General features: G+C 43.0%; 1 protein-coding gene across 1 annotated transcript; it reads left to right on the plus strand.

The window, feature by feature from the left end:
• Positions 1-452: 452 nt before the first annotated feature.
• alg13 (ALG13 UDP-N-acetylglucosaminyltransferase subunit) lies at positions 453-15,393 on the plus strand (the record flags this gene model as incomplete). The annotated part of the gene is made up of 24 exons (XM_080841321.1): positions 453-572; positions 852-935; positions 1,045-1,095; positions 1,218-1,264; positions 2,067-2,139; positions 2,338-2,419; positions 2,705-2,855; positions 3,654-3,723; positions 3,814-3,922; positions 4,213-4,277; positions 5,543-5,643; positions 6,566-6,672; positions 6,982-7,219; positions 8,849-8,962; positions 9,355-9,499; positions 11,394-11,538; positions 12,519-12,554; positions 12,783-12,838; positions 13,058-13,129; positions 13,567-13,738; positions 13,876-13,983; positions 14,087-14,127; positions 14,367-14,541; positions 15,104-15,393. 24 exons carry the CDS (start codon positions 453-455, stop codon positions 15,391-15,393), a joined length of 2,652 nt encoding a protein of 883 aa, XP_080697447.1.
• Between the last annotated feature and the right edge of the window lie 7,845 nt (positions 15,394-23,238).

The raw sequence follows: 23,238 nt of genomic DNA on the forward strand, positions 1-23,238 counted from the left end.
AAAACAGCCGAGACTGAGGAGATAACTTGTAGAACTAACATAATGTGGCCTATGTAAAGTGCTTATGCACAATTACGCCGTCGTCGAAATCCAGTTCTTCCCAAGTCTATCCGAAAATGTTTTGGCACAGTTTTGAAAACTTTGCTCTGGCAACAAAGGCTAGTAGACTTCGTATAGGGATAGTATGCCTATATTTAATGCAAGCCAATCTTAATAGGCTATCTGAATAAATAACATTTACTAACTTTAAACTTCGAAAAATAAAACACATGCACTAGGTGTCACGTGCGCCTAGAGTGGCTCCGGCAATAGCTTCTTAAAGGCAAATTAGAAACACCTGTCGCTTTTGCCACGCGAGAGGAAACCTCATGGTCCCTTTCGTTGATGCGGAAAGTTAGCAGAGTTTTACCTAACGCTTTGCACATTTAGTATGTCTTCGTGACAACATTACAATGAAGAACACCCTGAAGAAATATTTTGCAAACATGGACGAATATTTCGCCAGAAATGGTCTTTACCGAAAAATGGTGGCTCGAGACGGATCTTGTCTATTTCGAGCCGTCTCTGAACAGGTATTACTATATGCTAGTGCCACCTTTTGTCACTGACGTTGTTTTGAAATAGAGTACGACATTTAACATTTTGTTGACAAAATAAATGATTCATTTTTAGTCGTTGAATGGAAACATGTTTATGTTTGGTTTGGTTAGTCGGCTAAGTTGCTACTGCGCCAAAGATGGATTCAAACTCGATTCTTCTTCTCTCATTAGCCTACCCGCCCGTTTATGACAAGTATTTAGTTTGGGTTTTTAGGTTGTAACATAACTTTTCTATCTGTAATTTGCTCCAAGCTATACTACACTCAGTTCTACCACCAGAAAGTAAGGACGGACTGTGTTCACTTCATGAGAAAAAACAGGAGCATCTTTGAGACGGTAGGTTAAATGGTGCACACAACTATCTCAATACTAGGCTACTTTTAAGTTACAAGGCTATACAACAATATAAATATAAATGCAAAATATTTCTCTTAATGTTCTTTAGTATGTCGAAGGGTCTTTCGAGAAGTATCTGGAGCGCTTGGAGGACCCAATGGTGTGTAAAATGTGGGATGCTTAGTTCGCCTGTGGTAGAGATTTTCGCAGTCAAGATCATTTGTGCATTTCAATGTTCACACTGTAGGTCTGTATTCATGACACTTCACATTTGTTTTTTAGGAAACCGCAGGGCAAGTGGAGATCAAGGCATTGTCCTTGCTTCATAGGTATGCCTCCTGCTATTTGGGGAGTCACTCTAGATATGCTGGTGCCATACATAACACAACACTGCAAAGTCTTGAATATTCCTCTGAAACCACATCAAACATCCCATTAAAGGCACCCAGTACAACTTTCGAGGCTTAAAAATTCTAGTCACGTAGTAAGATTCACGTAGTTTTTACACGTAGTAAGTTTCAATAACTCCATACCCTTACATATCGACATTCAAGGAGCAAAGATGAGACGTCGTTGTGTGGTGAGAACTGATAGAAAATCGTAAACAACAATCGCCGCCATTCCCCCCCCCCCCCCCCCCCCCCCCCCAAATCTTTATTTATTGGTGCCACCAGTCAATGGAAAAATGGCCTCCCTACCGGCGTTTGTTGTTGTGTACGATTTTCTATCCGTTCTCACCACACAACGACGTCTCATCTTTGCTCCTTGAATGTCGATATGAAATGGTATGGAGTTATTGAAACTTACTATGTGTAAAAAAGACTTTTTCGAGTCTCAAGCCTATAATGTTGCACTGGGTGCCTTTAATGTGTATTAATGTAGTAGCTTTCATTTGTGATACGGGGTTAGCAGTGGTTTAGTGGTCCCTGGAGAAGTGGGTATACTCCTATTTTTTTAAGCAGACCATACAGCACAGTATAAACGCCCTGTTTTTAGAAGTGGGTATACGCAATGCTGACTGAAATAAGTGTGTATACTCCGTATGCCTGCGTATACCCTGGACTACACCACTGGGGGTTAGAGTTGTGACTGTGATGTTCTTAGGCGTGACTAATGTTCTTTGTGGCACAGGCGGTGCTTTGTCATATACAGGTACCCCGGCGGTCCTCCGACGGAAATATCACCAGATGACTTTGTGGAGAAGGTGAAGAGCCCGTATTATTAATGGAGCGTAATTGCATATGCATGACTAACTGTACACGTGCACTTATGACGCATCCAAATACCAGTTTGAAAGCCTACTCTCTTGCTCTTGTATGAAACCACATGAATACACTGCAGTACAGCCAAACCTATATAACCATGAAAGCCTTTCTTAGACAGTTGTTTACCTGCTTTTCAGATTTTGCTGTGTTATTCAAACACCAAGCACTATGACATTGTTTACCCGAAGACCTATGTTCCTTCGGCCCGAATATGTCAAAGTGAGCATTGTCCCCTCAACACATGGAAATACTCTCCCCTGCCCTCATTAAACAATCGTTAAGTTACATTCTATAAGTAGAAAGAATACTGGAGCACTGTTAAATAGTTCATTCAACTATATTTATATATAACTTGTATATAACTATTATAAAGCTTGTTATTAGCGTGCAGAATGATCAAAAATTAGCATGCCCCAAAATGACACTGTCATGTGAATGTGTAAAATATTTCCACCATTCCGCTGCGTTGTCGCTAATGTATTATGGTATGTTGTTGCTCCCCAGCGCTGCTGTACGACTTGCTGTACACACAGGTCCTGGGCGTGGACCCCCGGGACCTGCAGATGGCTATGGAGGTGTGGCACAGCCGGCGCCACAGGAACAGCCACTCGATGTGCAGCGACGAAGGGGGCTATGACACCCCTGATGAGAGGAGGTCAGAGGTCATGTACTCACGTTCAGCCAATCCCTGTGTTTGCCGGCGTGCCAGTCAAAGAGGCAGTTTGTGATTCTTATCCAGGACACTTTTTGTCAAATTCAGCGAGTTGCGCCTCACGATCCTCTAGCTGTCTGTTCAGTGTGTGCATTCCCAAACTCTGGCGTCGGTACTCAGTCCTGGCTCTGTAAATGGGGGGAAAAAACAGTGCTTTGGGCCAAGCCGTAAACCGTATCGGCCAATAAACACAGAGCTTCGGGAGCACGGAAGGAAGGGGTGTCATTTGATTGGCTGTTGAGCTCTTATCAACAACATTTCACCAGAATAATGGACTGCATCTTTTAACTGAAATATTTTGTGTGTGCGCAACTTACAGTTGGTACAAAGATTACCCTGAACAAATAAATGTCTTGAGGGCAGTTATTGCTGAAACACAGTCAAAGACCATACCTTTACCAGCATATGTAGCCACTGTTATTAGTTTATGTTTTGAGGTGGGAAAGTTCCAGGAAGTGACATCAGCTGAGTTGAATGTACAGTGCCTGCAGTATTTTCTAACCACTGAATACTTCTTACTCTGCTGCATTACCCAGTCATAGCATACTAATTTGATTGTTATAGTAAAAAAAAATCAGAATTAAATAAAAAAATTACTCGGTTGATAAGCAGTCAACCATCTTCTTTGACAGTGTACATTCTGTTGATTGCAATGAAATAACAACGTAAAATGTAAAGTTCTAACCCTGACCACATTGTTTGAAAAAAAAAAATACAAAGAGTTCTGTATTTTGACTTAAGGGAGGATTGGGACCTGGACGGCAATTATGCCATTGAAGACGAGGCAAGGCTGGATTTGGATGAATCCAAGGTATGTGTCTTTGTGTCTGTGGTGTTTTCCATTGTGTGAGTACTTAAAATAATGTCATATTGTTTTGCATTGCTTTTACACACTTTCTAGAGCACGGAGGAGCCAGCCACCTTCACTTTATCCTACCAAGTTGTCAAATCTCTGGATCCCAATGTGTATCGCAATGTAGAGTTCGATGTCTGGCACTTCACACGCAGAGGTATACATCAAATGAGCAATTAAGTCTTCTTATAAGATTTCTGATCATGTCACTTGGGACGTATGCCAAAACTGTTATAAAACAAACCTTGCCAAGCAGTTTGGTATTATTATGTGGCTTTGGCAAACTGTAGCCATACTACATGGATCCATAATGTGATTGAAAGAAGTATGGGTCGCTAGCTTTCTAATCATGTTGTATGTTGGGTTTCTGTGTTGCCTTCTCAATTGCTGTGAAACTGTATTCAGTTTGTGGTGAAATTTCATGTCGTCTTAATTTTTCTGCCGCAGAACTAAGGAAGACTGATTTCATAGTAATCGCAGGTAGACAATACTTCTTGGGAGATAAATGCCAGGTAAGGTGTGAGCCCCTGTGTACACCCTTATTTTTTATTTGGACCTTAAAACACATGACTAATAACAGACGCTGGTGATCATTCTTGTATTGTTTGGCCTACTGCAGTTTTTTGTTAACGTGATTATGAAGATGGTCACCACGTTTTCTTTTTTTACTGAGAAAGTTTAGTGTTTCCAACCTTTACAATCAGATTCCTAAACATGTGTCTAAATACTCACTCACTGATGGTACTGAAGAGATCAGGAATTAAGCTTTAGTTTATTAAATATACAGCCACGGAAAAAATTAAGAGACCACTTCAAAATTATCAGTTTCTCTGGTTTTACTCTTTATTGGTATGTGTTAAAGTAAAATGTACATTTTTGTTTTATTCTATAACCTACTGGCAACATTCCTACCAAATTTCAAATAAAAATATTGTCATTTAGATCATTTATTTGCAGAAAAATGACAATTGGTCAAAATAGCAAAAAAGATGCTGTGTCTTCAGATCTCGAATAATGCCAAGAAAACAAGCTCATATTCATTTTTAAACTACACAATGCTAATGCTTTAACTTAGGAAGAGTTCAGAAATCAATATTTGGTGGAATAACCTTGATTTAAAATCACAACTTTCATGTGTCTTGGCATGCTCTCCACCAGTCTTTCACATTGCCGTTGGGTGACTTTATGCTATTCCTGGCGCAAGAATTCAAGCAGCTCGGCTTCTTTTCATGGCTAGTGACTATCCATCTTCCTCTTGATCACATTTCAGAGGTTTTTTATGGGATTCAGGTCTCGAAATTGGGCTGGCCATGACAGGGTCCTGATCTGGTGGTACTCCATCCAAATAGTAAAACCAGAGAAACTGATCATTTTGAAGTGGTCTCAATTTTTTCCGCGGCTGTATTTCATAGTCAATAATTCAATATATCTCATTCCTAGTGGTAATGTTATTGTTATTTGGAGAACGTGGTAAAAGTATAAAACTTCTCACGTGTATTCTGAACCTGGCTTACATGAGGGGTGTGAGAGCTCTCATGCTTCCTCCCAGACCAGAGACATACTCACCCTCATGCATAGATCTTGAGTCTTTGATCATGGGTGGGTTTCTGACTCCCCTGTGGTTTTCTGTCGGCAAATGGGTCCTAGACCCGGCGACTCCCAGGAAGAGAGAGGAGCCATTGGGTGACAACCCAATACTCCCTCTCCCCCCCCCTCCCCCAGAAACATGCCTGGTTGTGATGCCTAGGAGAACCAGAATGTGTACTTTTGTTTTAAGGTGCGCCTTGACCCCAAGGGGAGGTATTACAATGCCTTTATCCAAGAAGTGGGCACCAAGACCAGTGTGGTGACTGTGTTCATTGAAGAACTTGGAGAGAGGCAAGTTAATATTCATTGATGGCGCCGGGGTACCTGTATATGTAAACTGCTCATGATGAGGAAGGGTGTGTGTGTGTGTGTGTGTGTGTGTGTGTGTGTGTTTTGCTGGAAAGACCAGTGTAGTGACTTGTGTTAATTGGAGAGAGACGACTTCATATTCATTGATGGTGCTTATGCACATAACACTTTGCTGTATTATCGTGTAAGGTATGCATCTATGGGTGTCTGGGGGGTGTCTGGTACTGCCATATTTCCCTGTGATAAGGATGCCTCCCAACAGTCACATCGAGAGGTTATGGGAGGACATTTGCAGTCGGGCCAAATTCAGTATTTGCCACCTATGTGGATAAGGATTTCTTTGTATTTATTAACTAGTTATTCGTATACTATCATTATTTGACACAAACGAATAAGCAACAAAGTTGTCATTCAATCCTTATTTGTGAAATATGAAGATATTTTGTTGATAATATATGGCCAAGATCAGGTTTTATTGAGTAAAGCCCTATCACTGATTTGACCTGATGAGACTAAAATAGAGCTTTTTTGGCCAGTCCTCGAAGCATTATATGTGAACATTCTAGAATAGCTCTAGTCCATGACTTATCTCCATCAACTTACTTTTAACACAATGTGTTCAATTCTATCAAAATGTGGTAGAACAATGAACAAAGCTGCTACTGTTTTCTTTTAGTTAACAAATAACTTATAGTGAGCCTTAAGAAATAAACTACAGCATAAGTGTTCACAATGACCATACTAATTATGGAAATAGGAGTGAGTATCTTTTGTAAAAAAGTTAATGATGATTACTTATCCAAGCCACTGCATAAATCTGATAAAACTGAAGTTGGCTAATGTAGTTATAGTAATGTGAGTTTACTACAGCTAACTGTAACCCTTTCCCCTCCTGCCTGTGTAGGATCCAGGTGGCCTTGGCCAACTTAAAGCCAGTGAATCCTGTTCCTGCATGTCAAGTCCCTCCTATGAGCCAATGTGGCTCTTCAGATCAATACTCCACAGAACAGGGTAGGTCTACTTAAAGACGACCTATTATGCTTTCATTCTGAATAATCTGAAAAGAAACGGAAGACTACACACACACACACACACACACACACACACACGGTAGGCGGTCAGGCGGTCAGGCCTGAGAACTGGGTCACAGATGTTTAAAGTTTAAACTTTTCCTGAAATGTTTTTCCTTTGAGGATTTGATTGCGTACAGTACTTCCCTTCTACATCATGATGGTGCTACTCCCTATAGAGAGCTGTAGAAGAGGTCCTGTGTGTGGCGTGGAGGTACAATTGTTCATTGCTGAATTTCTGTTCCTCCAGATTATGAGGTTCGTGGGAGGCGCCGCTTCTATCGAAAGCCCCGCGCTGTGGCCATGCCCATCCCCTGCTCCCGCGCCCAGCCTGGCATGGGCCCCCGCTTCCAGCCAACACCTGGCAACATGCCCTCCGGCCGGCCAACCGGCTTCCACGGCCCCCCGATGCCACCCAGGGGGATGGAGTGTGATCACTACCGCCCCCACCCAAGCCCCCGGGCCCACCGAGGCTCCGGCTCCCCCAGGTCTGCCCCCCCCCCCCCCCACCATCAGACGTGTGCCCTCTCTGTTTAGTGGAGCTGCTGATGGGGAAGTTGGTTGTGTGCGCAGTGGTGAAACTTGGTGATGCATGTTCTCCTTGATTCTTGAGCAGACGCTCATCTGCGTCGTCACTAGAATAGAAGCATTCACACAGACTGGTAGCATCAGTATGGGCACAGTGTTTCCCACAGAAGTTTTGGAGACTATGGGGGGGGGCTGCGTGGCGCGAACATGTCCGGGGGGGTGGGGGAAGCGCAGCGGGCGCATGTTTACCGGTTTACCACTTTGGGGGGGGGGTGGGGGATGTTTTTTCGGCCTAAAATTCCTGATTTCGCAGGAGCTTCCAACTTTTGGGGGGGGGATAAGCCCCTACATAAAACCTATTATTTTTCCTGTGACCCAGCAAAACTAGGGGGGTCTGGGGGCATGCTCCCCCATAAGATTTTTTTTTGGAAATAACCTTTTAAATAGTGTCCTCTAGTGGGTTTTAGGAAGATAAATTAACAAATTGAGATTTAAAATATGGCACAAATATAAACATATTGAAGACATCTGCTGAGATTTTGTTTGGGATTTGTGTGAAGCAAGAGCACCCTGACCCGGGAGAGAAAGCTTAGGAACAGCTACTACACTTTGCCTCCACATATTAATGTGAGGCCTCCTTCTCTGCAATGACTGATCAAAACAAAGCAGAGAAACAGACTGTGCCTGGAGAAGAGCTTGGTATCAGCAGTTGACTCCCTTTGTTTTAGGAAGAGAAATTAACAAATGTAGATTTAAAATATTGCACAAAAATAAACATATTGAAGACTATAATGGTCTAAAGGTGCTCATTATACTTAATGTCAGATATCCTCTGTTCAATTTTCAAACTCTCCCTCACTATATTACTTTTTTGATCAAGCAATATTCAATGACACCTGATACGATGCCAACGTGACCGTTTCAGAATACTTAGCCGAGTCTGTTTCTCTGACTGATGTATCAAAGAATGTACCTTGTGCTTGCCCAGCTCTGCTTTTAGGAACTCCTGGGCTATGTTAGCATCCAAGTTCAAGGCTTTAAAATGCGACCGTGACGTCTGCATATTAAGCAAAGGGGTTTTCCATTTCACTCCGCAAATAATTCCTCCCATTCAGGCAAGAACGCCCGGTGTTCATATTCATACATTCGTTTAGCTCTACGCTTTGCTGGATCCATGGCATTCTTTCAGTAGCTACCGCTAGTCTGGCTAGCCCTTATACAATGGTAGGGGAAACACTAACATATCTCAACAGTGTTTTGTTTTTGGCACAGTCGCAGGCAGACGGCCGAACTTCGTGCTTTTATGCAATCCTAATGAGAGCGACACGAACTTCGTCTGACCAAAAAAAAAAGTGCACACAGAGACTATGGCGGCCGAAATTAGACTATGGCGGTGCGCCATAGTCTCGTCAATGTGTGGGAAACACTGGGGCACCAAATGTGTGATTTATCATGGTGACTAGAGGTGCAGTTAGTTCAGATGCTGATGAGAGGTTGGGGAGCAGGCTGGGTTGGGGGGCAGGCTATGCTGTGCCGAGAGTTGGTGATGTATTTTTGTTTCCATGTATGTTCTCCCTGATCCTGAGCAGACGCTCCTCGCGCTTTGTGAACCGCCACCACCTCATTGGGCCAGAAGTGTCCTTCTATCACAACGCTGGCAAGCGCTGTTACCAGAGCTTTGAAAACTACTCCTTCAGACCTCGGTAAACATTCACTACGTCCCACTGTTTTTGAAAGTAACTTGTTTATGTTTATTTGTGCTAGTATTGCTTTAGCCTACCACAAAGCTGTGAAGGTTTGGTCAGAAAACTCTGATAAAAGGCACTGACTCTCAAAAGAAACTTCTTTTCGGAGATTAACACCACTGTCCTTTTTCGATCACTTTCGCTGCCACATGCTGGTCTGACCGGCCCTTAAAAAAGCGCTTTGAAGTCTTGACTGTGGGATTTCCACTGGATGTTTGCCTTAGTTTGAAGTAAAATTAACTAATCATCATTAGTCAGTAGAACAGAAAAACTGACTTGGTTTTGTTGTTTTATGTTATGAGTTGTTTATCCTGAATGATGCCATTTAATAATGATGATCCCTGTCATAGAGTCCGGCGCCACATGCAAACCATTGCCAAGGAGTGCCAGTTCAGCTTGGTCCCCAGTGGGGCTGAGGAGGTACAAGATATGGGCGGCCCGGTGACCTTCTATGACATTGACAAAGGGAGCCAGAATGCCTTTCCCCCTCTGCAGGTAGGTGGTGGCAATGCTCAGTTGTCCATGCTGGTAACACAGGCCAAGAACTTGGGTCTGTTTTGGGCCTTTTATGCCAAGATATTTTGCATGTGATATTTTGCATGTGACATATTTTGCATGTCCCATAAATCAGCGTTTCTCAAACTATGGGCCGCGGACCGCGACGCCTTGCCTGGGGGTCCGCGAAAAAGTCTGGCTTCCAAAGGCTTAAAAAAAAAAAGTTTTTTTTTTTTTTTTGTATGTATTGCGATACAGTATACAAAACATATAGGCTACTGTTACACGATGTACCGGTACTAGAAAGGTACCGCGGAAACCTAACGTAAAAAACGATACGATTTTGCATATTTTCAGTGTAGGTAGTAGCACGCAATCAGAGCGCCCTCTCTGTTCCGCTCCCTCAGGGCTGCCTGCACGTCTTGCCTGCAAGGGCTGCCCAGCTCTCACACATGCAACTCACAACGAGTCATCTCAGGGGAGACATGGCCTCATGTGCAGGAGCTCTTACCGACGTCCTCTGCTTTTTTGAAAACAAAAAAAAAGTGAGATCTGGAAGTACTTCGGATAGGAAGCAGACTGAAGGAAAGTCTATCGACACACGGAGACCCGTCTGTAAAACATCCTTCAAAGCCACTCAGGCAAAGGGAGGTAACACGTAAAATATGGCTAAGCACGTCTCAAACAGACGTATGAACTTTTCAGAGAGTTCTCAGAACGACAGGTTAGCAAATGTGATTATAAACATGAACACCCCCAAGGTCACCCATATACAGCCTAACAGGAGTTGCCTTAGTTTAACGACAAGCGATTTTACCCATCACAGAATGTTGACGATGCGTATTACGATGCGTATTACAATGGCTAACATAACTAAAGCGGATTTTCACGCTAGTAATGTTAACTGGCAAGTGATGCATTTATTCTTCCATCAATACGGGTCGTGTTTATCGTTGCAGAAAGCCCTTTTTTAAAGATAGGTTAGCAGAAGGCATATCGGATGGCCATATTGCATGTATTCTCGTTTAAGACGTTGATCCAGCTTTCAGTTTGGCTGCAAGAACGTAGCCCTGTTCACCGTCAAAATTAAACTCTAGAAAGAAAAGGCTATAGCCTACGTGTATAATCAATTCTATGATGTCACCATGTAGTTTTCATTAATATCTTGCTGGATGCTAATACTAACCATACCACCACAGATAAGAGTTAATCATATTTTTTGTAAACAGATTTGTACGGAGATGGAGTCGGGGATACACGTTTTTGATAACATTTGGTGGATATTTCCTATTTGTTAATGTCTTTGTTAAATATAAATCATCTCCGTTGGAAAACCCTACAATCTGAGTTGTATTGGAAAACCCTACAATCTGCTTTGATAAAAAGAAAATGTTTCCATAAATATGTTTTATGTAAGGTAAACATTATTTAGCACATTTTACAAAAAGATAATTTAAAAATCTATCCTACATACTATCAAGTAATGCCAAATGTAATAAAATGACTATCTAAAACTCTTCTGATATTAGTATACGATTTTAGAGTAAGAGTCCAAAAGCATATAACATTACAAATAGCTATAAGCCTATATGGTTTAATTTGGGATGCTATTATGAGGGGGTCCTCGGAATATTTTCTGCCCTTTTAAAGGGTCCCTGGCCCCATAAAGTTTGAGAACCCCTGCCATAAATTACCTTTGGTGCTTAATTTGAAGATGCCTGCATTATGGTCTGATAAACCCACAGATTATAAATCTCTGATGTCTCAATGTTCCCTCTGTTCATCATGATTTAATGATAATTATGATGATGATGATGACTATGTTAACATAATGCAGAGTGAAACTATGATTACCCTGGTTGTGTGCGTAACCCCCTGTGCCCCACCTGTGCAGGGACAACCAGTTGGGCGCCCCATGGTGGCAGCCGCTGCCTCTTACTGGGTCCCGAGAGGGTGCAGCCCCTCCCCCACACCCAGGGACCAGGCTGTTACCTCTTCAGAGGAGGACAATGATGAGAGAAGCACTGGAGGAGAGCAAGGTAGGACTTTCAAGGACTAATCAGATCTTATAGGAGCACTGGAGGAGAGCAAAGTAGGGCTTTCAAGGACTAATCAGATCTTATTTACCTCACTGGTGTCTGAGGCCTTCGTTTTATCATTCAGCAGTGAGTTTGATGTGGAAGCTATAGTCACTGCAACCTCTTTGGCACGGAACTACCAGTTAGTCTTGTGCACCGTAAAATGAGTAGGGGGCAAGACCGTGGGGTGGAGATAAGCAATTTAATAATGACGATCCCGGTCATAGAGTCCGGCATCACATGCAAACCATTGCCAAAGGAGTGCCAGTTCAGCTTGGTCCTCAGTGGTACTGAGGAGGTACAATATATGGAGATTATGGGGTGGAGACTATCCTGTTAAAGGTCTCACACTCTCGAGTCTTGGTTTTCTGCGGACTTAGAAATAACATTCGCCTCCTGTGTTGCCTCTGGCTTGTTTCTTCCAGTTGGTCAAATTCAGTATGAAAGGAAGCAGTTTCTTCAAAGATATTTAAAGTAATAGGTTAAAGTTAAGAGCCATTTAGGAAGGTACTTCGGACCAGCTTGCTGGTTGAACAGCTGGAATTACTAATTACAGCTGAGATGGGATACATTTGAGAGTCAACCCATACAGAGGATACACAGCGTTAACAACAATGCTTTAACTTTTTCTGTCTTTATTTATTTATTTGGATGCCATTTTCAATAGCTTGAACGGCTAGCTAACTGACTGGGATATTGGCATATTGATTTATTCAGGGCCCCATGAAAAACGACTGATAAATCATCATAGTTAATTTTATTACACATCTGATGCTTCGTGACATTGTATAAAACGCCCATGAAAAGGGCTGTTGTTGAATGGGCCCAATGATTAGGTTGTGTTATTTGTGTTATTTTTTTCTCTGCTGGATCTTAATGTAGCTTTTGGGATTTCAACCCTTGACTACCATGTATAATGCCGTCTCTCTCTCCTCCTACAGGGGAATACCCAGGCGAGTATGTTTACTCTGCAGGAGGTGAGTAAATGAACAGGGTGCTATGGCCTACAATGAGGTGCGTTAGTGATTAGTTCTCCATTTCTCGATTATTTGGTGATCTGAGTTATGTCTTAATGGCTGTCGTAGCCACTAAAATGTTTACAAAATGCATTTAAGTGATTTATTGATCAAAGTAACTTTTTTTTAAATTTATTTCAACTATTTGTGTACATTTGACGATATATTTTGGCCATGCTTCCTGTGCAGATGCAGGATTTGAGAGCCCATCAGTTTACACTGCAGCAGAGTCTACTGCCAACTTGGTAATTCTGTTACTTCACTATCATTTAGTCGTGTACACTAAAAACGTCCTCATTCTGTAAAGTTATGCGGTCTAAGGTTTGGCATGCTACAGTATGGTACATCTATTGCTCTGTGGTGTTTTTACATTATTATTTTTTAATTATGTAAATTTAAATGATTTTACGTTTTTTTATTGTCTGTGTTCAATGAGTTGCTTGCATTCTGGTTCCAAACTGCAGACCATTCAGGAAGGAGGGTCGTGCTCTGGTTCAACACAAGAGGGCGCCGCCACATACAGCTATTCCCAGCAGGTTGTAATGTTTGTAAAATTGGTTTATTGAATTGGATAAACTTGCAATGTTGAAATAGTCAACATCATATAGTAGTATATGATGTATGCATGTCATTGCAAGTGAATGGTTTAATACTTGATATCAAAGTTCAAAGTACTTTATTTGTCATTGCCACAAAGACAACGAGACAGTAGAAGCAGCAACAGACTTCTTACACAGCTAAATAATAATAAATAACAATTAATAAATAGATTCATGAATATCATACATAAAATAATAATAAAAAATAAAGTAATATATCTCCATAATACAGTGGTTGTGCCTAACAACATGTGCATAATACAGTGGTTGTGCTTAACAACACGTGCATAATACAGTGGTTGTGCTTAACAACACGTGCATAATACAGTGGTTGTGCTTAACAACACGTGCATGATATTGCCCCATGCCTTCAGGTGGTGGTGAAATCTGCTGTGATGTCATCCTCTCAGCCAGTCACCCATCCCTCAGCTGACATCTTCACAGCCAACTCCTCCTCCACCTCCTCCTCCAGGAGCTCAGACACACCGCCTGACTCCCAGCCCTCCTACATCGCCCACCATGGGCAGCCCCCAGCTCCTAGGCCAGGTACACACACACGAGAACATATATATATATATATATATATACACACACATACACAAACATACTTTCACAGATGAGTGTGTACTTTTTGTGATGTCTTTTTAGTGTATGTATCTTGTATATGTGCTCTGTCACTACAGGTTTATTCATGACTTACCCGTGGCATGTTAATGAGATGGCAGAGGCTGTGGGAGTGGCCCCACCACCACCCTTCTCCTGTGACCCCAATGGCAATGATCTTCCTGAAGGTATGCATTTGGTCATCCCTAATCTGTCAAGAACTTCGCTTGGACTCCCTCTGGATTTCTGGAGGTTTCCATTATTTATTTCCCCTTCCTCCTCTCTCCTCAGACTATAAAGTTATTCAGTACTATTTCAATCTCGGAGTGCAGGTGAGTACCTCTTTAAATTAAGTGGATTAAATGTAGGAAGTAAAGAGGAGGTTGAGTATTTTAGTTGACTTCAAAATCAGTACAAAGCAAGGTTCAGTGATTTTGCCAATCCAATGCCGGCCATTTAAACCATGTAGTGAGTATTTAGTTGAAGTGGCCATGCACATGTTGGTCAGTGCCGTTTAAATGCCAGGTTTCTCAAACCAGCATCCCATGTGTTTTCATCTTTCTACAATCAGTGCTACCAGTCCTACTTGCACTCATTGGTGCACTCTCATCAGGCGTACCAGCAGCAGGGCACAGACGGGCAGTACCAGTCCTATCACAGCAATGCCCTCGACCACACTGTGCCCGAGCCCTACTGCGAGCCTGGCACCGTGGGGCATAATGCACTGCCAGAGGCGCCAGCGCACGGTCAGTTCTGCCATCTTTATCGATTGTTTGTTTCCATTGTGTCACTTCTCACCAATGCAACCAGGAGCAGGTCTATTGTTATTAAGCAGTCAGTTAAAGATCGAGTCAGCTGGTTCTGGTGAAAGGTTGTAGATATTCGAGTTTAACAGCAAGTCAAATGACACCCCTCCCTTATTGGTGCTCCTGAAGCAGCGTGCTGATTGGCTGGAATTGTTTATTGTCCCGTTTCAGCGCCAAGACAAACACCAACGTTTTTTTTGATTGCACACACTGAATGGACTGCTAGAGGGCCGTGAGGATCAATTGGCTGAAAAAATGCCAAAAGTGTACTGGATTAGAATCGTGGACGCCACCTTTTAGCGAGAATAGTATTTCAGTCATTCATAGGAGCAGACACTTCTTTGGGTGCCCTTTACAGTTGGGCCTAGTTGATGTTTCATCACAAGGCTTCAGCCTGCACTCTGCTGCTATAATCACTTTCATTTTTGTTTTACTTTTTTCACATCTCTTCCTCCTTCTCTCCATCTCACCCACCCACTCTGCTACACCCCCTCACTCACAGGCCCCCCCCTGAGCTTGGACCCCCCCCCGGCTGCCCCCTCTGGTCCGGTCTTCTACCCCCTGGTGCAGGAGCCGCGGAGCCAGTCCTTCCTGCCCCACATTTATGAGCCCTACGTGCCGCCGCTGCCTCCACCCGCCACCTACCACTACGTCACCACTTGGATCCCGGGGGCACCTGGCCAGCCCTGGGTACACGCCCACCCAATAGACTACAGCACCGCACACCCCCCACATCATGCCCGCCCACCTCACAACACCCACCTCGTGCACCACCTGCCACCCAGTGTGTAGCATACCGGGTGCAGTGCACCGCCACCTTGTTTTTGAGATGTGATTTTGGGCCTCGCCCAAGTCTCATGTTAGCATCTCTGCTATGTTTCTTCACGGTTTGCTGTTACAGGGTTAATAGTCACACAGTCGCGAGCACAGGGTTACCTCCGGTCTGAGTGTGTGATTGGTGGACGGCTTCTGTCCACTCTGCACAAGTGGGATCACCTCTGATTTCACTTCCTCCAGGCCACTCTTCTGTTTTGTCCCAGGGTTGTCTAGGGAATGTTTATAATTGTCAAGGTTTTGTTTAATAGTAATTTTTCACATGGCATTAAAGAGCTTTTGCAACCACATTTATGATTGTTTATTTTCTATGTATATGGGGGCTGGTTCTTTTCTTGGTTGGTTGTAATGCAGTTTGTATCTTTGCTGTTAAGATCAGTTTGAAAATGTGAAGAGAGAATCATGTCAACACTGGTCTGTCATTCAGAGCCTTCAAGAGTAACCTATTGGATATCTGGGGCCGTATTCACAAAGCCTTTTATCTTACCACTAGGAGTGCTTCTAACTCGCGCTAAAACCTTTTACGTAGGAGTAATTTCTTAAAGTGATTCACAACGGCTCTGAGACCTACTCATACTAAGGATAATACCAACTCCTAAGCTTAAGATAAAAACTCCGTTGCTATGGATGACGTCGATTCTCATGCACGAGTTTAGAAGGGGTGAGGACGGTGATTGGTTGTTGCCAGGCTCTCATTAAAAACTCATTCTAACAATCCCACTATATCAACTGAAAATAAGAGAATAACCTAGGCTTCAAATTAAGTCATATTAAATAGTTATGGACAGTGCAGTTAGCAGAATGCACACGCATGATGAAAAGTTTGTGCATCCAACGGGAATGACACTTTGCACGATAAGATAAATAGAAAGCGATCAATATATAATATGGCAATTGCATGTAATCAAGGCAGTAATAATTAAAGCACCCAGCAAACTGTTAGGATATATTTCCAGCCCTTGACCACTTCAAATATCAGCACATACGACCCTTCAAGCCCTCCAATCTTAATTGATCAAAGCGAAACGAACGTGAACCGTAGCCTAGGCGAAAGCCTACTGGTCCCAGGACCAATAGCCACTGTCACCCCAGCGGCATCCAGCTGGTAAGTTCTCAAAAACCTGCGACCGCTCTCCGTTGAAATGCACGAGTCATCGGTACATCCAGGCCACGGTGGACGAATAATTGTAATGTGTGTCCCGTCACTGGACATTCCTGCGATCGCCATGGAATTTACTTTGATCTTGTGTAATTGGCGATTGTCCAAAGGCAACTGGATAAACTGTTGGATGATGTGGGGTCTACAGTGCGTTGATAGTTTGATGAATTAAACGGCTGACTGATGATTCCCAGTGTCGTCATTTGCGTTTTCCGCGAAGCCAAATAGGTTATCTTTGTTTCAAAACATTTTACTTCGGGACACATCGTTGTTTAAAAGCGTCATTGCATCCCGCGCTAATTCTACGACAATATTAATACCTTCACGGTTTAAGCAATGTCTTTTATCAATTCCAAGTCGGCTGCAGCCATCTTACGATATTTTGTGAATAGGTCTTAGTGATTTAGGAGTCCTCATGAGTTTTAAGCTGTCCTAGATTTAAGTGCTACTTTTAGGGATAAAATATTTTGTGAATTGCTCTTAGTAAAAAAAAATTAGGAGTCCTACATTTAAGACTGACACGCCCATTATTTTTAGGAGTTTCTCCTAAATTCGCCACTTATGAGCTACTTTTAGCCCTAAGATTCTTTGTGAATACGGCCCCTGGACACATAGAGTAAATTTGGTCAAAGAAGACTTGAATGAATGTTGCATGGTCCTTGCCTATGAAGCACTCTGCAACAGAGCTGTATACTAACTCGGGAGAAGAAAAGTCCATCTATTCCTCATTCTAGTATGTGTTCGCCTGACAGGAAAGCTACAATGATTCTTCATAGAACTGAGAATATTCATGAATTCAAGAATTCACAAGTTTTAAACACTACTGCTAGGCAACAAAGAACCCGCATTCCAAGAAGTCTCAACAACATTGATTGTGCACTGTGATATGATGAAACTAAACAAATCAGAAAATAGTTTGCTTCCATATCATGCGTCGTGCATGGAGAAATTACACTTACAACCAAAATTCAGCTGTCTCTCAAAGATTAGTTGAAGTATGGGACCTCAAGACCTCCTAACTGCACACAGTTTGTGGGGGGAGGGGTTGAGAGTGAGCCCCACCGCTGGTGTTAGCCCCAGATCGTCCTCAGAGACACCAGGAGGAGGAGTGAAAGTGAAGTGTTGGAGAAGAGTGGTGACGAAGAGAAAGTGTTCCATCCTGGCCAGACCTTCTCCCAGACACACCCTGCGCCCTAGGGGGGGGAGGAGGGACACACAAAAAGACCCAATCCCAATCACCCAATGGACTGAAACTGTTACCCTCAAAGATATATATTGAGTTTACAAACTCAAACTCATCATCAGAAGAAGAATCCAACGACGAACACAAACACAACAAGAACAGAATCACGACCAAGATGGCAAACACAAAAAATCTTTCGATTTGGAGCGATGACGAGATGGGACTCTTGTTGCAAGTCAGCCTTCATTACCAATGTAATAAATTAAAGGAGGGTATCGACTGGAAGACCTGTACATCCAAATATGTGGATATAACCGGCTTGTTTGAGGATCAATATCCACTGGGCTCAACCGAGAAGGATTTCCCTCACAACAAAGACTCTTTGCTTTACTTTATATCTAAAGGGCAGGTCAAAACGAAGCTTAAAAACGTCAAAAGTAATTATAGGAGGGCTGTGTACGCTGGGTGTCGAAGTGGCAGCCATGCGCACATAGCAGGCATATATTTCGAGCTATGCGAGCAGCTTTGGGGTGGCGCGCCTGCTACACAGTGCATTGACACCGGCATCGAGACAGGTGACCTGGAGCACTCCTATGCGAAGTCATCAGAGATCGCCGAGTCTGAACATGAACGTTCAGATCTTCCACCTGGAGTTGTAAAGCAGCGCTCAGATTTGCTCCAGGTAGGTTCATGATTTCAAGCTTAGCGACCTCGCTATATGTTTTGTCGTTTACCGTTTGATATTCACACAGTTTTTAATCCGATGCTTGTTTTGTGAAGGTGCACTCGTACACAGTTTATAACATAGCTTTGGACTTAAACGTCTGCGTAATAATGTGATTTGTTATGCTTTATCCAAGGTAAAGTTGAAAAGCCACAGAGGGGACAGGCGTAAGAGGAAGGTTTCGGGTGAGGAGGAGGATCGTGACATGAAGAGGCGGATGTTGGCCTTAACGGAGGTCAACATGATGGCCACCAGATGCAACTCAGAAAAGTTGGCCCAAATGAATACCAGGATGGATGAAATAACCGATACTATTAAGGATCGCTTCTCCCTATTTATTCATGTCTATCGCCAGGCACTCGCTAATGCAAGTAGGCCTAACTTTCCACACCCCCACAGCCGCAGCACACTTTATAGTTAATTCCTGTGTGTGTGATAATAGGACAGTTTTTGCATTTGCACAATAAAACAAAAGTACTAGAAGCTGTTGCTGTCATTTGTTTATTTTCACTTGCTGTCGTTTGCATATACCACATCTGAAATAGGCCCAAAGTCATAGCACCAGGCCAGAGCCATCAGACTGGTCTCCTGGGCTTTGGTCTATGTTGAGAGACATCAGACATGTGCATCAAACGTGTGTCTTGGAGCTAGTGCTATTAGACTGATTGTTGGATGGTGATTGCATTGTGAAGGAGGCTGCAATGTCCACCGGCCTCGGCAGTGCAGCAAATCTGTCCTTGAGATGTCTACAAGGAGGCAGAGTGACCATGCACTGCACTTTACACTGGTTATTTGTTTTAGTTAATTCATTTGTGATTTGATACTTGTTTCTTTAATTACCAATTCTCTGTCCTAAGGACAGTTATTCTGCGATTGTATTTGTACATCCAATAAAAAAAGGTACTAGCAGCTGTTGCAGTCATTTGTTTATTTTCAGGGGACACACGTTTTACACAACACGTCTAAAAAGGCAGAAGCAATAAACTTCAAGTGACTTTTGAAGAGTGCACAAAATGAAAAACCATAAACTGAAAACAGTCTTTCCTAAGGGTCAAGGTACTTTGTGAGCACTCTCCTCACTCTCTTACCCTCCATCTTATTACACTCAGTGAGATAGTTGTTGCTTCGTGACTAGTTTTAATATAGATGTACTTTATGTCAAAAATGATTGAAGACCTGTCAAAAATATCAAACATGATTGATAACCTGTCAATAGGCAGAGAAATATTTGATTGATTGATGTCTCTTGTCATTTTTAGTGATTTAGGGTTAGTGTATTTCAATCAACCAAGCTGTCATTAGTGGCAGGCCCCCAGTCACAGCTAAGGTTTGACAGGTTGGGGAATGTATATGGCTAACATGTGTTTAAACACAACACATGACTTTTAAACTGTTACAGATAACTGGTTTGGAACAAGTCCTTTAGACTTTATTTTAACCTTAGGGCCAGTAAGTAGACACATACTGTATGTTTCACTGTGAGGGTAAAAGTTGTCAAAGTGGGTGGTTTTACGCCCCTGACATACTTCAGCGTATGTCTCCACATGACCAATAACCCCCATACATCCATTTCACAAACAGGTGCATAAACACATGCGTTTCACACACACACACACACACACACACACACACACACACACACACACACACACACACACACACACACACACACACACACACACACACACACACACATATCACAGTCTTATCAGCATGGGTACACACACACACACACACAAACACACACACTTTCACAGATGACTGTGTACTTTTTGAGATGTCTTTTAAGTGTATGTATCCTGTATATGAGAAGTACTGTATATCCTCAACTTATTGTCAAGATTTAATTGATTTACAATGATGATGTACAAATTTGACTGATTTATAACCATTTATGACACTTTCTCTCTGGCCTCAAGGCCCCCACCATGTCATTTCACAGAGCAAGTTAAGTCCTGTTATGTTATGGGTTAGTAAGGGTGTGGGAGCTTTGATTTTGACCCCTTTTGTTTTAAGACACTTGTATAAACAATGCAAGCCAATAACTCCCCCTCGACCCATAATAAGTCCCCTAACCCCCAACCCCATCCATCTGTCTGACATTTATTGCAGATACAAAAAACTGACTGATGTAGGTGTGGTGTTCCATTAGTAAGGTTTTACTTATTGTATAAAACTGTCTTGTTTGATATAAAAGCTAGGGTTTGACACATACAGTAATGATGAGAGTGGTGCGGTTACCCACCAGTGATGTTACAGTCTATGTCCCCCAAGTGTCAAAATACTAACATGAACACACACCAACACACACAGTAATAGATGAGTAAAGTGTCAAATCCACTTTGTTAAGCAACTGTGTATACACAACATATTCTGTGGCCACCGGAATAACTTCGAAAGAACAACAGCAACAAAAAAGTCATCCCATTAGTTGATGGTAAAAAATGGACAGAACCATTTGGGCGCCTTTTAAAAAACGGGACGCTAGCAAAGGCATTGATTCCTATGGCACGGCGCCTTGCGTGTGCGACTTTTCTCCGCCACGCGTTGCGTCTTTGAAGCGTTTTTTAGGTGCGCTTAAAAGTTCAACTTTCCAGCGCAAGGCAGGGAGGCGCACCGCTCATCAACGTCACACTCGGCCCAGGCAGCCAATCAGACCAAGCAACAGGCGGGCTTAACTACTTTTAGGTTTTGCTGCTGGTAGATGTGGTATGAACGGTATTTTACAAACGAAAACGGCGATGGCAAATATAGATGAAACCTTCATTTAGGCGGCATTTAACTACGATGAACTATACAATTCGAAACCAAAAATGATCCAAACACCAATAGTTTGTATTACGTTTGATCGCCCGGTTGCGCACGCAGCCCCGCTTCACAGGCGCACCAGGCTGTTTTGGCCGCCGCACTTTGCCAAGGCGTTTTTGAAGCGTCTGCGCCTGTATACAGGCGCCCTGGTGTGTTCGGGCTCTAAGCTGAAGCGTCAGGTACCGCACCTGACTGAGCAACACTGCGAGGCCCATAGGGAGGACTTGGGAATTGATGACGCATGGGAAAATGTCCCTTTAATGAAAGAGGTAGAAACGCTACTCCGGACAGAATACTCCATGTTTTGCAGATCTACCCTTAGGAAAAATTGCACCATGTCAATTAAATAGGCCTTTAATTATTCTTAAGCACTGCATTAGCATTTTTCTTTCAAGGAAGTTCCACCTAACTTTTGTACCTGCTGAGAAATAACTAAACTCCTTGGATACTATATATATAATTTTCAGTCATGACCAGTGAACCAGTCATAACCTCCCTAAACCTTATTGAAGTTCAACCAAAGATCATTTAAGTTCAACTAAACTAACTGACACCAGCATCAAAATGTTCCCAAAGTCCAGCCATTATAAAGGATATTGAATAAATATCAACCTTGTACAGTGTACAAGGTTGATATTTATTCTACGCGTAATGATGCATTTGCTGACATTTCTTTGAATCCCCTATGGCTAACGCAGGCTCGTGGTCTTTTTCGGCCGGTCGCGTGGTTGCAAACTGCTCACAGTGCTGCCATGTGCGCTCAGAAAAAAAAGAAATTAGAGGGAACATTGGTTAAGAGTGAGCCCCACAGCTGGTGTGAGGTCCAGATCGTCCTCAGAGACACCAGGAGGAGGAGTGAAACTGAACTGTTGGAGAAGAGTGGTGAAGAAGAGGAAGAGTTCCATCCCGGCCAGACCCTCGCCCAAACACGCCCTGCGCCGAGGGGGGGAGGAGGGAAACACAAAAAAAGACCCAATCATAAACATAGGCTTCCCTTGGTGGACTGAAACTGTTACCCTCAAAGGTATATATTGAGTATTCAAACTCAAACTCCGCAGCAGAAGAAGAATACGACGACGAAGAACAAGAAAAGAAACACGATCGAGATGGCGAACACAAAACATCTGTTGATTTGGAGCGATGACGAGGTGCGACTCTTGTTGCAAGTCAGCCTGGATTACCAATGTAATACATTTAAGCAGGGTATCGACTGGAATACCTGCAAATCCAAATATGTGGATATAACCGGCTTGTTTGAGGAGCAATATCCACTGGGCTCAACCGAGAAGGATTTCCCTCACAACAAAGACTCTTTGCTTTACTTTATAGCTAAAGGGCAGGTCATAGCGAAGTTTAAAAACGTCGAAAGTAATTATAGGAGGGCTGTGTACGCTGGGTGTCGAAGTGGCAATGGGCACATAGTAGGCATATACTTCGAGCTATGCGAGCAGCTTTGGGGTGGCGCGTCTGCTACGCAGTGCATTGACACCGGCATCGATACAGGTGACCAGGAAGACTCCTCTGCGGAGTCATCAGAGACCGCCGAGTCTGAACATGAACGTTCAGATCTTCCACCTGGAGTTGTAAAGCAGCGCCGGGATTTGCTTCAGGTAGGCTCATGATTTCAAGCTTAGCGACCTACCTATATGCTTTGTCGCTTACCGTCTGATGTGCAAACCGTTTTGAATCTGATGCTTGTATTGTGAAGGTGCTCTCATACACACTTTATAACATAGCTTTGGACTTAAACGTCTGCGTAACAATGTGATTTGTTATGCTTTATCCAAGGCAAAGGTGAACAGCCACAGAGGGGACAGGCGTAAGAGGAAGCTTTCGGGTGAGGAGGAGGAGGATCGTGACATAAAGAGGCGGATGTTGGACTTGATGGAGGCCAACATGGTGGCCACTAGATGCAACTCAGAAAACTTG

This window comes from Sprattus sprattus, assembly GCF_963457725.1.
Source record: "Sprattus sprattus genome assembly, chromosome: 6".
In the NCBI taxonomy this organism is placed as follows: domain Eukaryota; kingdom Metazoa; phylum Chordata; class Actinopteri; order Clupeiformes; family Clupeidae; genus Sprattus; species Sprattus sprattus.